The sequence below is a fragment of the Macrobrachium nipponense genome, chromosome 15 (assembly GCF_015104395.2).
Source record: "Macrobrachium nipponense isolate FS-2020 chromosome 15, ASM1510439v2, whole genome shotgun sequence".
NCBI classification, from domain to species: domain Eukaryota; kingdom Metazoa; phylum Arthropoda; class Malacostraca; order Decapoda; family Palaemonidae; genus Macrobrachium; species Macrobrachium nipponense.
The window spans coordinates 73286501-73302761 of record NC_087208.1 but is presented as its reverse complement, the minus strand read 5'-3'; the positions used below and the strand labels follow the sequence as shown (position 1 = coordinate 73302761).

The 16261-nt window shown below is 36.5% G+C and overlaps 1 protein-coding gene across 1 annotated transcript in view; it reads right to left on the bottom strand.

Annotated features, from left to right (window-relative positions):
* Nucleotides 1-16261, bottom strand: part of LOC135195052 (transferrin-like) — a 101000-nt gene that overhangs the window by 19095 nt on the left and 65644 nt on the right. The window contains exon 9 of the mRNA XM_064221397.1: nucleotides 4290-4527. Within this exon, the coding sequence (XP_064077467.1) occupies nucleotides 4290-4527 (238 nt within the window). The remainder of the gene's footprint in view (nucleotides 1-4289; nucleotides 4528-16261) is intronic.

The window sequence follows — 16261 nt, the reverse complement described above, 5'->3', positions numbered from 1 at the left end:
TGTACCACTGCTACTATTCTGCTCTTATTATTATGATTATTGTATAGTACTGTATATACATAGCTTACAAAAATACACAGCAAGCAGTTTGTCATAGCTTAGGCAGAGGATACAGGAATGAATCAGTGAGCTAGTGATATTATTATACCATAGCACAAGATTTAAAGAGGAAATAGGAGCAAGTGTATCAGAAGAAATTGAGATAAATATTGGTTTTCACCAAGAATCAGCCTGATCCTTTATTGTGTAGACATAATAATGTAGGAAGCTACAAAAGGGAGGCATTTTAATTATAGTTGAACCAAAGGAAGAAGCTGAAAAAATGTTTTCAAGGTATAAGAATGAAGTGGAAGAGAGAACTGGAAAACTGCCTAAACAAAAAGTTTATGGTGACAGTTAATGAAGAAAATGCAACAGCAGTCATCATGTGTATGCTATGGGAAAGGAGTAAGACTGCACTAAATGAACTCATAGGCCCTAGTGCTTGGCCTTTGGCCTAAATTTTATATTCCATTCCACTCCACAAGGAGTAAAAGATTTCAATACATACCTGAAATGTATACAACGAACAAACTGGGACAAAATAGGTGGAACACCATGTTATTGTGGAAGGGGTTATTTGAGAAAATATATATTTGTCATCCTATCTGAACTGGGGTAGGTATTTAGAGGGCATGAGAAAAAGAGGAATGACAGCCTGTGTAAAGTGAAAAGCGACCGTTGGAATACTGGTAATTCAAGAACCCCATTAAAAAGTAGGGTGAAAATTTGTGAAGCATGCACAAGTCCTGAATTACTCAATTATTAATAACAAAGAAAATGGAGGAGATTCACCTTGTGACTATAGAACACTAATGTTCATGGTGGGAAGATCATATTATGAACATGTTGGTTATGGAGGGATATGGTGTCCAGCAGTCGAGATGATTTAGATTTGCGATGAGTAGAGATGAGTAACAATTAGTGACAAGAAGAAAACCTAGGAAGGCACGGAAGATCATGGATAGAGGAAACTGATGAAGACCTAGACGAGATCAGAGCAGCAAAACTCATTTCACACTAAAGCACCATAATGGGAAAATCTAGCATAAAAAGGTTCATAATGATGATCATGAGTTAGTGGCACATTAAGTTTCAGAGTTTGCATGTATAATAAGCTCTCAACACAGATGACTCATCAAAGAGCTATTATTTGAAAAGATGCAATACTTCAGTAGTCCGGTATAATGCTGTTATATCCAAATTATTTTATTTTAAAATGTCGTTGTGGCTAACGAAAGCATTTTTATCACATTTACAAGTAGTTACACAGTCCTAACTAATAAATTTTTTTTTTCCTTTTTTTTTTTTTTTTTTCCCTCTATCACAGTCCTCCAATTCGACTGGGTGGTATTTATAGTGTGGGGTTCCGGGTTGCATCCTGCCTCCTTAGGAGTCCATCACTTTTCTTACTATGTGCGCCGTTTCTAGGATCACACTCTTCTGTATGAGTCCTGGAGCTACTTCAGCCTCTAGTTTTTCTAGATTCCTTTTCAGGGATCTTGGGATCGTGCCTAGTGTTCCTATGATTATGGGTACAATTTCCACTGGCATATCCCATATCCTTCTTATTTCTATTTTCAGATCTTGATACTTATCCATTTTTTCCCTCTTTCTCTTCAACTCTGGTGTCCCACGGTATTGCGACATCAATGAGTGATACTTTCTTCTTGATTTTGTCAATCAACGTCACGTCTGGTTTATTTGCACGTATCACCCTATCTGTTCTGATACCATAGTCACAGAGGATCTTTGCCTGATCGTTTTCTATCACTCCAACAGGTCGGTGCTCGTACCACTTATTACTGCAAGGTAGCTGATGTTTCTTGCACAGGCTCCAGTGGAGGGCTTTTGCCACTGAATCATGCCTCTTTTTGTACTGGTTCTGAGCAAGTGCCGGACATTCGCTTGCTATGTGGTTTATGGTTTCATTTTTCGTATTGCACTTCCTACATATGGGAGAGATGTTATTTCCGTCTATCATACATTGAACATATCTGGTTCTTAGGGCCTGATCTTGTGCCGCTGTTATCATTCCTTCAGTTTCCTTCTTTAGCTCTCCCCTCTGTAGCCATTGCCATATGTCATCGCTGGCTAGTTCTTTAGTCTGTCTCATGTATTGTCCGTGCATTGGTTTGTTGTGCCAGTCCTCTGTTCTGCTTGTCATTCTCCTGTCTCTGTATATTTCTGGGTCTTCGTCTACTTTTATTAGTCTTTTTCCCATGCACTCTTTAGCCACTCGTCTTCACTGGTTTTCAGATATTGCCCCAGTGCTCTGTTCTCGATGTTGACGCAGTCCTCTATACTTAGTAGTCCTCTCCCTCATTCTTTCGTGTTATGTATAGCCTGTCCGTATTTGCTCTTGGGTGTAGCGCTTTGTGTATTGTCATATGTTTCCTGGTTTTCTGATCTATGCTGCAGAGTTCTGCCTTCGTCCATTCCACTATCCTGCACTGTATCTGATTACTGGCACTGCCCATGTGTTTATGGCTTTTATCATATTTCCAATGTTGAGTTTTGACTTGAGTATCGCCTTGAGTCTCTGCATATATTCTTTCCTGATCGTGTCCTTCATCTCTTGGTGTTTTATATCCCCTCCTTCCATTATTCCCAGGTATTTGTATCCAGTCTCATCTATGTGTTTGATGTTGCTCCCATCTGGTAGCTTTATCCCTTCAGTTCTTGTTACTTTGCCCTTTTGTATGTTGACTAAGGCGCATTTTTCTATTCCAAACTCCATCCTGATGTCCCAGATACAATCCTTACAGTCTGGATTAGGGTATCTATTTCCTTGATGCTCTTACCATACAGCTTGATGTCGTCCAAGAACATCAGATGGTTAATTCTGTTGCCTCTTTTCTTGAGTTGGTACCCGGCATCCATCTTCTGTAGAACTTTTGTCATGGGAATCATGGCTACTACGAAGAGAAGTGGGGACAGTGAGTCTCTCTGGAAGATCCCTCTCCTGATATTAATCTCTGCTAGTCTTATTCCAGAGCTTGTAAGTATTGTATTCCAGTTGCGCATTGTATTTTTGAGGAAGCTGATGGTGTTTTCCTCTGCCCCATATATTTTCAGGCATTCTATTAGCCATGTGTGTGGTATCATGTCGAAAGCTTTCTTATAGTCTATCCATGCCATGCTTAGGTTGGTTTTCCTTCTCCTACTGTTCTTCATTACCATTTTGTCTATTATTATTATTATTATTATTATTATTATTATTATTATTATTATTATTATTATTATTATTATTATTATTATAAACTACTTAATAATAATATAACAGTTGGTCAAATAACACAGAACTGGGTACTAAAGCGATGACAATATGTACTTGGCATTTCATAAGTAAAATCATCATATTTAGTGGCCTTCTGAAACAACTACGCATTATATTAGACTACTTAAGTACTGTATTGCATCATTTACAACAACAGTGGCTCTTTAAAGGAATTATCATAATTATATTCTGAAACCTCTAGGATCCTTGCTGCAGCCATTTTTTAGCTTTTTACTTTATCCCCATTCAGATTTCCTTTGTTTCCTCATGCTGTCCCACTCTATTGTTTCTTACTGCAACTAGGTTTCTCCCAGGTATAACCTTTAGACCCTTTGTACAGTACTTCATCTCATTCATTTTCTGTCTCTCGATCAGGCTGTCAACCACTCCACGATCCTCTTTCAGCCTTAAACTGGTAAATGGCTGAAAATGCATAAGTGCTTGGCTTTATACCCTAAATTTCATCAGTCATTGATTTATTTAGTTCTGAAACCTATACTCGGTTTTTTTCCATCTGTCCACCTGCCAGTGGTGTTTTTGTATGGTAACACTGCGTCCGGGCTTTAGATAGTCATTCACCTTACATTCAACGATTATAATAATATCCTATTTCGAATATTAACGGTGTAATTCGCATACAGTAAATTATTAAAACACTTTCCAGTTGCAAATGTACACCCAGATATCCTTTTATTTACCTAAAACTTACACATAGCGTAACTATCTAAAGCCCGGGACGCAGTGTTACCATACAAAAACACCACAGGCGGATGGACAGATGGAAAAAAAAACAGAGTATAGTAAGCTACATAATTATGTACTATACAATATCCATACAGAAAACTTGGTTGATCTAATTATATATTAACCAAAAATCATGTAACAGTAGAATTTGAAAGTTATAATCTTCTAGTTTAATAATATAAACAGTTCTAAGACAAAAGTGTTTGTTGCTGCACAGAAAACTCACACATGTCCTTTGTAAACATCTCCTTGGTCAACTGAGGCTATGTGCGCACTCCCCTGAGCAACCATAGCAAGGCAGTCATCGTCGTTTGGTGTAACACACTCAAGAGGTGGTCGGATCCTACGGGACTTGAAAACCTGCTGCATTGCGATGCATTTATCACGGGCTATGCGATTTAATATGCAGAGTTTTACTGGTTCTTCTGGGCAGCCCAGTCGTTCAATAGTTCTGTCATACCCAGCTGTGAAAGAAACAGAAATGTTAAATTGTGGAAGTGAAAAGTGGTGCGTTCATACAAAGTTCTGTAGACATCAACCAATGCCGTAGGAAAGGGACAACTGAATCTTTACTGTGTATTACCATGAACAACATTTATCATGTCTATCAAACATTAAATTTGTCTTGAAATTTTTACTTGTATGAAAAGTATATGGGAAAAATGTAACACTACTTACTATGAAAAAATTGACAATTTGTTACGTCTGCCAACATGATAAACATGATGTACTATTCAAATTATATTTCAACGACAGTGCTATAATTTCAAAACTCTCAGTAACATTATTGTTAATAGACGAAAAATACCCATTATGTGAAAATTATCCTTGGGTTATATACAAATTTTCAAACATTAACTGTTTTAACAATACTGTTCTAATCTTAAAATAGTTCCTGTTACCATCATCAGTGCCCTTGTTAGTATAGTATGGTTTTCAGTCAGGTGACCTATTCATATACCTACCCCACCGTCTAGACCTTGTTCTCACTAATCCTTTGCCTTCTTTCAGTTAGGGAATTTTCATTAGTCCTCCTCTCACAATCATTGTGCTGATTTGCGCGTTCTGATCTATTGACAAGATCTAAGAGGTCTCACTCATTCAGAACTTAATGTTATCTGGGCTGCAAAATGTTTTGCCTCTTGCAATTGTAGTTAGTGAATTTGTCAGAACCCCTTTGATTAATACAGAGATATTTAGTCTCTACTTTTACACAATGACTTGCTTTCTCTGAAATTCATCCTATGAATTTTAACCAAATAACGTACTACAACTAATAGTTTAGTGCTCTTAGGTGTTTCTTTTTATACACTTCCAGATTTCTTCCAGTCACCCCCAACGTTAACAAGGTCACATTTCTCCACAGAATTGTATAAACCCCAGGCATATCCTAACCAGTACTCTGTAATCATCATTCATTTGAAAATATTAGTTTGCATATCATTTCATTTCATAAATATATCTGCATAATTAAATACTTCTAAATATACAGTACAATACTGTACGTTTTAGCCTAACAGGAACATGTTTGATTGCAGTAATCCTGCCTACTTAAGCTCGTTACATATGTAATATGTACATAACTCATGAGATATAAAAAACAAAGATCATTATCATTATACATATATATATATATATATATATATATATATATATATATATATATATATATATATCCCTCGAACCCAACCCAAAAACTTTTTCATCTCCTATTTTGTTGAAATTCGCAGCCTATGAAACTTTCTGTCTAATAACTGCACATACCTTACGAGAATTTTCAAATGTAACCCGTTTCCGACTTATGAAGCCTCTTATCGTGTCCAGATCTCTTGACATTGGGTTTCAATGCACAGATTATGTCAAGATTATCGAAATATAGGTACATGGCATAGTTTGGTCATCTGAATGATAATGAAACCGAGAAATCACTAATATCATGAGATATCATAGAAGGTTTCACTCATAAAACATGGCATCTCAAACCCTTGAAATTTATTTATTTATTTATTAGTGCTCTCTCTCTCTCTCTCTCTCTCTCTCTCTCTCTCTCTCTCTCTCTCTCTCTCCCTTAGTGAAATGTCTTTACATTAAGGCTTCAGGAACTCAACAGCTATTGAGGCTTACACTTATATTTATTTGAAATAAAACTTAGTCATAAATAAAATTTTTAAGTCTGCAACAGACCAATTTAACACATCCACCCTTGTTATGTAGATGTTGTTGATATAATTATTGATAAAAACTTCCAAGTGAATCAGTAAAACCATTCTAAGTTGAGTAAAATTAGCAAAATATTGACTGCAATGAGTTTCCAGAATTAACTAATAAAGGGAAAATTGTAGTATTACTGAGGCCCAGTGTCCAAACTTCTGCACACTTCCCAGCGAGGCATTTCTTCAAATTACAATTCACAGATTAAATGTGATATTATGATCATTTCATCACTACAAATATATAGAAGAAGAATTTCTGAAGGTATCTGTTAGGTTCTAATTATAAAATAAAGCTTGTATGATGAAGTAGTTTACAATTCATTTAAATATAAAAAAATTTCTAATTAATCTAAGAATACTTGACACAAACTCCAAATAGAGCTGTCTCCTTATAACACCTATTAAAAATACAGTGTGGGCCTGGTCATACGCACTAATGTGTGAGGAATCTCCACTGAGATTTTCAAGGAGCTGTTGTAATAAATAGGACTAGATAGGTCATGAAATTTACCCACAACTTCAGATGTTTCCAAGAAACAGAACTTCTGGTCACTCGGTGGCTTGCTGTGCAGTTTTCAGAGTTGAATGTCTTAAACTTGTATGGTGTGGAGTGCATGATCTCGCATAGAAGATGGGATATTTATATGCCATAACTACTGAATTTTTCAGCAGTCGGCTAAGTAAAGGACGCTGAGTCGAAAGATCTTGCAGCTACTCGTGTTTCACTTTCCTTCGTGGCTTAGACCTTTATTTATGCATTTTTCACGTTCCAAACTTTCGTGATTCAGCTATACATACATATATACGTATATGTATATGTGTGTTTCGGTTAATGGCACTGATAACTGGGTAATCGCATGTCTGGTAGGTATCCTATGACACCATAACTCAAAACTCGGACCGTTATGACGCCACAAATCGCAGATTTTATGACGCTAGACAAGCACCACATAACCGTATTGCTATTAACTGAGCCCACAGATAACCGGGGGCTTCCTGTATCTATGTATGTATATATGCATGTATATATGTGTATATATATATATATATATATATATATATATATATATATGTATATATATAATATGTATATATATATATATATATATATATATATATATTCTTATAATGTGAGTTTCATAATGCAATTATGGTTTTGGTAATAGAATTAATCCCCCTCAGAAACTGTGTATAATGTTGTGAAATGTATATTTTTGTGTTCAGATTCCCATATTCAAAGATAACATGTTTAAGTAGTGAGAAATTTCATTTTGAAACATACATAAGGCAGAGAGAAAGAGAGGGGAGTGTAAGCCTCGAGAGAGATTTGTTATTCACAACTTGAGAATGTTTTAGCTAGCTAAAGTTTTATCGTCCTAAGCGGTCCCGTGATGAACACAGGGGAACTATTCATCCACATATGCGAACGTGTAAGAACCTCCCAAATACCGCATCAGGTCCTTCGGGAATCTACCCTACAAATGTATCATTTCATGTTTGCTTGCAATAATTAAAGATTTTATTGCTAGGAAATCAGTTAATATCTTTAATAAATTAACTCTTATCTCTATCTCTTTCAATTTGTCAAAAGAGCACTTATCGACTCGTAAGTTGACGTAATGTGTTTTCGTTTCGACCTTGTACGCTCAACCGCACCCATATGCCCATACGCATACGGAGATAGAGAAAAGATTCATTCCTTTTCGAGACTTAGCTGCGTGTCTTAGGGAATGCAGTGGCTCGCTCTCTCTCTCTCTCTCTCTCTCTCTCTCTCTCTCTCTCTCTCTCTCGCTTGCAAGACTTTTACTACCGTAACGTAACTCATGTTTTTTTAATCAGTCACTCGATATTACTAGCTTTGCGTAATTTCTTAGTAACTTGTTAATTGTTTGTGGAATCTGAGCATAGTGTTATTATTATTTGTGTGTGGTCCACGAAAGTTCTTTCTTTTTGAGTGAGAAGTTACAACTGCAATTGAAGGTATTGTAATTTACAAATATTTTGAAGTGCACTTCGAGGTTTTTGTTCTAGTGTTTGGATAAAATTATTATTTTTTTATGCATTTTTCTTTTGTTTTGTTCTTTTGACATGTCCATTTTATATGCTTAATGTTTGTACTGTCAATGCTTTTATTGCTTTTCATATAATTGTGTTTTTACATTCTCTTCATTTTGTTTAATTAGTTTGAATAATTTTTTATTGTATGTTTTAATCTAATACTTGTGAATTAATTTGCATTTAAATTTCATTTCAAATTACTTATTGCTTTATAATTTGAATTAATTAATTTTCTTGATAAACTTTTATTTAATTTTGTTCAATAATTAATTCAAGAATTAAGTAAACTTGTTTTCAAGTAATAAGAAATTTCCCTGAGATTGTGAATTTCACTTATAATTTTTTAAATTAGAAATAAATATTTGTATTTAAAATTTATATGAACATTTTATTATACCACCAGTATTATATTTTATGTTTGTTAGGTAGAAATTAAAGTGGTAATTGTGCTGTTTTCCTCAAATGAATTAGAACCAGGGAAATACTTAGATTTGAAATTGTTGAAGTAGTGATGCCCTTTAATTAAGATTACCTCACATCTATTTTAATAAACTTAGTCGGATTGCTTTCTTGATTGTTAAGTTCTATAAGGGATCACTGTTACCTTTAGAGTATTCAGTCGTTTGGTATTTGTGATCAAGGTGTCTGGTTGTAGTGAGGTAACTAGTAACCGAGTACTTGATCAAACTGTGCCCCAAGTATAAAAGGTGTCCCAGATCCATGATTAAAAGTCTCTTTCTCTAAAAAGTACAGATGTTAAGTGTAGTAACCAGATGCTTGGCACTTTGGGTTAACAAGTATTCATGGTGCCAAGACCCAGATACTCTTTGGCACTATGTCACAATATATATATATATATATATATATATATATATATATATATATATATATATATGTGTGTGTGTGTGTGTGTGTGTGTGTGTGTGTGAATACTTAGAATCCCCTCTAAAATGATTATAACTGCCTATCTTGAAAGTTCAAATACCAAATGTATACCTTAAATAGCATCCTACATGAAATTTACCTTGAATTACTATATTATTACTGTATTAATCTTTGAGATTATATTATCAATATAATTTCAAAGTCATCTTAAACATTAGTACCCTTAAAGATATACACACACATATTTCTAACTTCCAGCCAAAATAGAGAGAAAGAGAGAGAGGGTTACCACTATGACATAGGTATCTTCTGGTGAGAGAGAGAGTGAGTTACAATGAGTTACAAAGATTAGGATGCCTCAAAGACTTGTTAGTCCATCCGAGGAGACATCCAGTACTCACTTATCTGTAGGAGCTGGTTCATTCACAGTGTCCTGATGGTTTTGTCCAGCTTTCGTTTAAACTCTCCCACACTGTTGCTGTTTACAACTTCTGGTGGCAGTTTATTCCATGTGTTACATATCTTGTATGTGAACTATTAGTTGTCCTTGCAATCGTTGTGTTTCTAGGCCATATATGTTTCAGGGTCTCTAATCGTCTTTGGTAACCTATTTGCCTGATGGATGGAATTAACTTTGTGGCTCTTGCTTGTACCCCTTCTAATCTATTTATGTCTTTTCTTAGTGTGGGTGACCAAAACTGTACTGCATATTGAAGATGGGGTCTAACTATTGATGTATGTAGCTGCAGCACCATTTTTTATTTCTGTATTTGAACTGCCTCTTTATGTATCCCACTAGTTTCTGTGCCTTCTTTTCAGATTTTATGCACTGTTTTGTGGTTTTTAAGTCCTTGGTAATAATGACTCCACGGTCCTCGTCTTGTTCTACACTACTTATGTCATTCCAAAGCATCATGTAGCTGGCATGAGGGTTGTTTGTTCCTATTTGTAACGCTATACACTTATCCAAGTTAAAAGGCATTTGACATTTTTTTACCACTCTCCTATTTTCATTTGATCATTTCTAAAACTTTCCACTGCATCTGGGTCTGCTGCATTTACACCTAGTTTGGTGTCATCTGCAAATTTGGCTATCCTGCTAGTTAAGCCTACATCAATGTTAATAATGTAATCAAAAACAAGAGAGGGCCAAGGAGAACCCTTTTAGGAACTCCGTTTGTTACATCTGCCCATTCTGATTTTTCACCGTTTATTACTACTCTCTGATTTCTATATGTTAGCCAGTCTTCTATCTTGTCTGCTATTTCTCCTACAATTCCTAAAGCTCTAACTTTTGTCATTACTAAGTAGAGTATATCTATTGCTCTACTACTGTCGTAAATACTAAGCACGTTATGTAAAAACTCCAAGAGGTTTGAGAGAGAGAGAGAGAGAGAGAGAGAGAGAGAGAGAGAGAGAGAGAGAGAGAGAGAGAGATTGTCCTTACATAAGAGAGTGAAATTATTTATGAATTATTATACCGAAAGAGAGTGAGAATTACTAAAAATGATTGGCAAGAAAATCAACACTCTCTCACCGGTCACATTAACTTGACATAATTGACAGCTCTGGCTTCAGCTTCTCTTGCAGTAATTACAGTTATATTTCTATTATTATTATTATTATTATTAATATTTGAAAATATTAATAAACATACATGTATGCCATAAAAATTCTCTCATCTCAGTAAGAGAGAGAATAGTTGTCCTTACTTAAAAGTGAAATGGAAAGGTTATTTTATTTTCTTTAAAATACTATCACGTTAATTTTGCAATTACAGTTTATTATTATTATTATTATTATTATTATTATTATTATCATTATTATTATTATTTATTATTATTATTATTTATTATTATTATTATTATTTGTATTAGTATTGAAATTGAACAAAAAAATAATGAATAGAGTACATAAATGTTCCATAAAAATCCTCTCATGCCATAAAGATATATATATAGTATATATATAATATATATAATATATATTAATATATATATATATATATATATTATATATATATGAATGACTTGATCACGAAATATATAAAACGTGATGTTATGTGTAAATAAAGGCATCACCTTTATATATATATATATATATATATATATATATATATATATATATATATATATATATATATATATATATATATACACGAGCATCATGTATAGGCATTTGTATCCATATATGAATTTACTGTGTATATGTAAACTGCATACATAGTATGGCACTACCTCTCTTTTTCCCTCTCTCTCTTATTGCAGTGCATTATTGTATTTTACATAAACTCAGACACACTAGTGTGCGTGCACATGTTAATGAACCAACCCTCGGACCCCTGAAAGTTCACAACCCCAAGCAGACCTGGAAAATTCGTAGCAGCAGTCAACTCAACATCATGCACATACAGGCAGACTAACTTCTGCTGATGAACAAGATCAATATCACCTGTTCAACCTCTTCATGGAAAGGTCTGGCCATGTCATTGCAAGCCTCACTCTCAAATGCCTCCTTCCCAAAGTTGGTCATGTATTTATGTCAGCTTGTCCTTGGCATTTTTGATGTACAGCAAGGTAGACCGTTCTATGGTGTATTTAGCCATGATACAAGTCTTAAACAACATGACCAGAATTCTCTCAACAGTTTCCTGTATCTTCTGAAGTGTCTGGACCTTCTAGGGCCTCTTAGGAGGCGGTGGGGCCATGTACAGGATACCCAGCACAACGCACAGAAAAAAGTACAATATCTGCGATGCTGCAGGGTCACCTGCAAAAGCGACAAAACCTGCAGAAAGCGTTGCGCATTGCAGCACAGCACCGATCAAATAGTCAATTACCAAGAAATTACTAGCAGCTGAACAAAGAAGTGAAGTACACCTCACAAAAAGTAGGTTGGTATTTTTGTAAGCAGCCAATGAGAGAAGGAATCACCAATGACGTAGCCATGATGATCAGCCACTCAAAGGCAATAAACAAAATGACATGCATTGATTTCATTGCCCTTCAGCTAACAGTCATGAAAGCTTCTACGCACACAAGTACAATTCCAACCACGCAACTTCTATTTAATGGATGCCATTATAGTCATGACGTTTCCTTCCTAGCCAATCAAAACCAATAAACAAAATGTCATGTAATGATATCGCCTTTAAGCCAATAGTATAACAGTTGTGAAAGCTCCCCTATCAAAACCTAGCCACTCAAAAGTAATAAGTAAAATGACACTTAACAATGCTTTACATGACTTTGTTGTTTTAAAGCCAATAACTGTCATGACTGTCAAGAAAGCTCTCATGTATACACCAACCCCCACAAGCACTTACTTTAGCCTATTCCTCCACAATACCCAGCTACTCAAACATGATGACCAAAATGACGTTTAATGATGTTTTAGATGACCGTAGCTCCCCATCCAAAGCACTTACTCTAGCCTATCCCCTGCCCGCCCTTGCAATACCAAGCCACTCAAAATTGATGAATAAAATGACGTGTAATGATGTTTATATAACACAAAAGCTCCCAAGCAGACATGGGTCATCCCAGCCCTCCTTACTCAGCTCCCCTCCCAAAGCACTTCCAGTATTATCCAAATTTTTTTTGCTTGTTGTATTCTTTGTTACCTTCTACTACTGTTACGCACCCCCATGGCTTTATTAAACTCAATTAAATTTGGAAGGACAATGAAGATAAAACATTAAGAACTCACATAGTTTGAGTGCTGAACAATAAAATGTACTTCCAAAATTAGGCTGGCTTTCATCAAAGACATTCCACATAAATTGAAGGTTTGTATGTCTAAGAAAAATGCAATTTGTCTTGAAATTTGTAATGAATAAAGTAATTCTGACCACAGAATCCAATTTCCAAACTTTTGTAAGGCACCCGAAAGGATTTTTCCTTAATGATAAGAAACAGATAAGATGTAATAAGCAGAAACCAATACAGCTAGGACCAAATGTATGGTGAAAACACTTTTAATACTGCTCACTGAATGAGCAAGGCACACTATAAGCTCTATCATACTATTGAGATGAACTAACAGGTCTGGGACTTTATTCCCACCCATTTCTATCGCACCCAGTTGAAGTGAGTACCAGCACTAAAACGTTAATTCTGAAGTGCCATTAAATATAAAAAAAATTGTTTTACAAAAAAGCAGTGTGTGCAGCCCCTCTGGAACATGTGATATTCGGAAACTCGGCTCATTCTTAAATCAATTATGACTATTACTCTCTTGTTGTGGCAGAATCACAAGCTAAAAAAACAAAAGTGAGCAAGACCTCCCCACATTACATTAGCCACTCCTGGCTTACAAATATCCCCCAGCCACACTTTCCCCTTTATGTTGCTTTAATTACTAACAGGACACTTGGTTCAGCAAGGCAAAAAGCACAATCTCAAACATTTACTCACCAGAAAACTTGACACAATCAGGTCCGAGATGCTGTGCTGTCCACTGGATTCAGTCGCTGAGACAACAACAATCGCTGAATGTCATACACCAAAAAACCAAACAAGCACCAAAACCACAACAACTCAAAACAACATGACAAATCACTACACAAACAAACACCACGACACCAAAACTTCACAGCTCAACAAACACCAAAAAATGCCGAGACTACACAACAACTCAAAACACAACAAATCAACAACACAAACAAACACTAATCAACACCAAGAGTTAACAGCAACTCACAAATCAAACACAAATGAAACTCACAAGCTTAACAACCTTCAGATGCACACAATCACAACAAACTCAATTACACAATATCAAAACAACCAAAAACATACAATGACAACTGACCACCAATAAATGCCTTCAAACACCGAGAAATACTGACTGCTCGTCACTCGCTGCCATAGCTGACGGTTCAGACTCCCTCACTCAAGGCTCGGCAACTGGGCCAGAAGACTAACCCAAAACGCCTGCCAAACAAGTGATTCACTCACTAACTACCCATATGAATACAAACAACCTAACTAGACAACAACCAAGACAACCAGCCACCCTCACTCTCTCTCTCTCTCTCTTACAAGCAACCCTTGAGAACGTTGTTAAATGCAACTACTACATCACTCCTCCATATTTCCTCCGCTGTTACATTTAACAATGTCTCCTCACATACTCACAACATCCACACTATACTGCTTTTCTCAACACCCAGGGATGTTCTGATACTGGCCCCCTGGATCTTGTTCATTTCCTCCAGACCACTTTCACCCAGATTCCCAATATCTCCCTCGCTACTGTCCTCCCAAATCTCATTAACTATCTCATCTACCCTTTCTAACTCTGGTCCTAATATCTCCCGTATCTCTGCTACCAAATCACAACCCATTCATATTCCTGTCAAACTCCTGAACGGACTCATTCATACTGTCAACTACCTCCATACTACTTGGTTCCCCTCCTATCAAAATCTCACTAAACTCTGTCAACTCAAACCCCCACACACTGTATGTCTCGTCCATTCCCTCCCCAAACTTATCTGTATTGCACACCTTATCAACCATCTCTACCCTAACACTAACCTCTCTATCATGCAGTCCTCGATTTTCCCTTTCATTCCCTTTCTTTACCTTCTGCTTTCTTCCGTACTCAACAAACACTAACTGCCGATCCCCCAAATCCATTTGGTCACTGATGCTCGGCTCATATTTATTCACTTTCAACCACTCACTCATCGCATTCTCCTGAATATACTGCCGCACACTAGAGGACCCACCCAACTGAGTCCCCTTAACACCTGGTTTCCTGAATTCCCTGCTTGATTCCAATTCTTTCGCCTACATGCACTCGCTATATGACCTTCCATTCCACATTCAACACACTTCGCACGCTGTTCTTTACACATCCTAGCATTCTTTCCACAGTTGACACAAACCACGTTTATACGGGTACCCTGACATCCACTAGCTATATGCCCTGTTTGCCCACACCTATAACATTTAATGTCCCTACTCTCTGACACTCACAAACTAAATGACCCGTCTTCCCACACCCGAAACAAGCTCCTAACGCCCACTGACAGTCATTCTTCTTATGCCCTGATTTACCACATCTATAACACATCTGCTCTCGCTCACAGCTAACTGACCCTAACCTTCCAGCACTTGCACTTCTATCTCTCTTAGGTTTCACCACACTTACATACTTGCTGTAGCACTCCTATCAACCACTTGCTCTACCATTCACCTCGGCCCTTCTAAAACTGCCCTCCTATAGCTCTTAATCTCAGGCATAACCTCATTTACTTCGGTCCTGATGCTGACACTTCTAGCTCGTAATCCCCAACTATCTCTAAAATATCATTCCAGGTTAACCTCTCATTCCTTCATCTCATTTTCTCCTTACGTTTTAGATTTATAAACTCATATACACTCTCAGGTACAGTTGCCAAGAACCTCCTCATTAACTCCTTACACTCATTTATTCCCTCGTCCCCAAACTTTTTCCTGGCTAATGTTTCTAACAGGCATACATACAAAGACAATGACTCACCAACATTCATTCTTGCCTCCTCAAAATCATTCTTCCTCCTATACCTAACAGTACTCTTTGCCCTCCTAGCCTGTTCCATGATCCTAGTTTTAACACTTTCATATGACACATCTACACTCATTTCATATGACACATCTACACTCATCATTACCCCAAAACTTCACACAGCTCAACAAACACCACAATTCCAACACAAATACCAATCAACACCGAGACTACATAACAACTCAAAATACAACAAATCAACACCAAGAGTTCACAACAACTCACAAACACAACAACTCACAAATCAAACACAACAGAAACTCACAAGCTCAACAACCTTCAGACAAACACAACCACCACACAATGACAACTGACCACCAATAATTGCCTTCAAATACTGAGAAATACTGATTTCTCGTCACTTGCTCCAATAGCTGACTGACTCAGACTCCCTCACTCAAGGCTTGGTGACTGGGCCAGCAGACGAACCCAAAACGCCTGCCAAACAAGCTATTCACTCACGAACTACCCATATGAATACAAACAA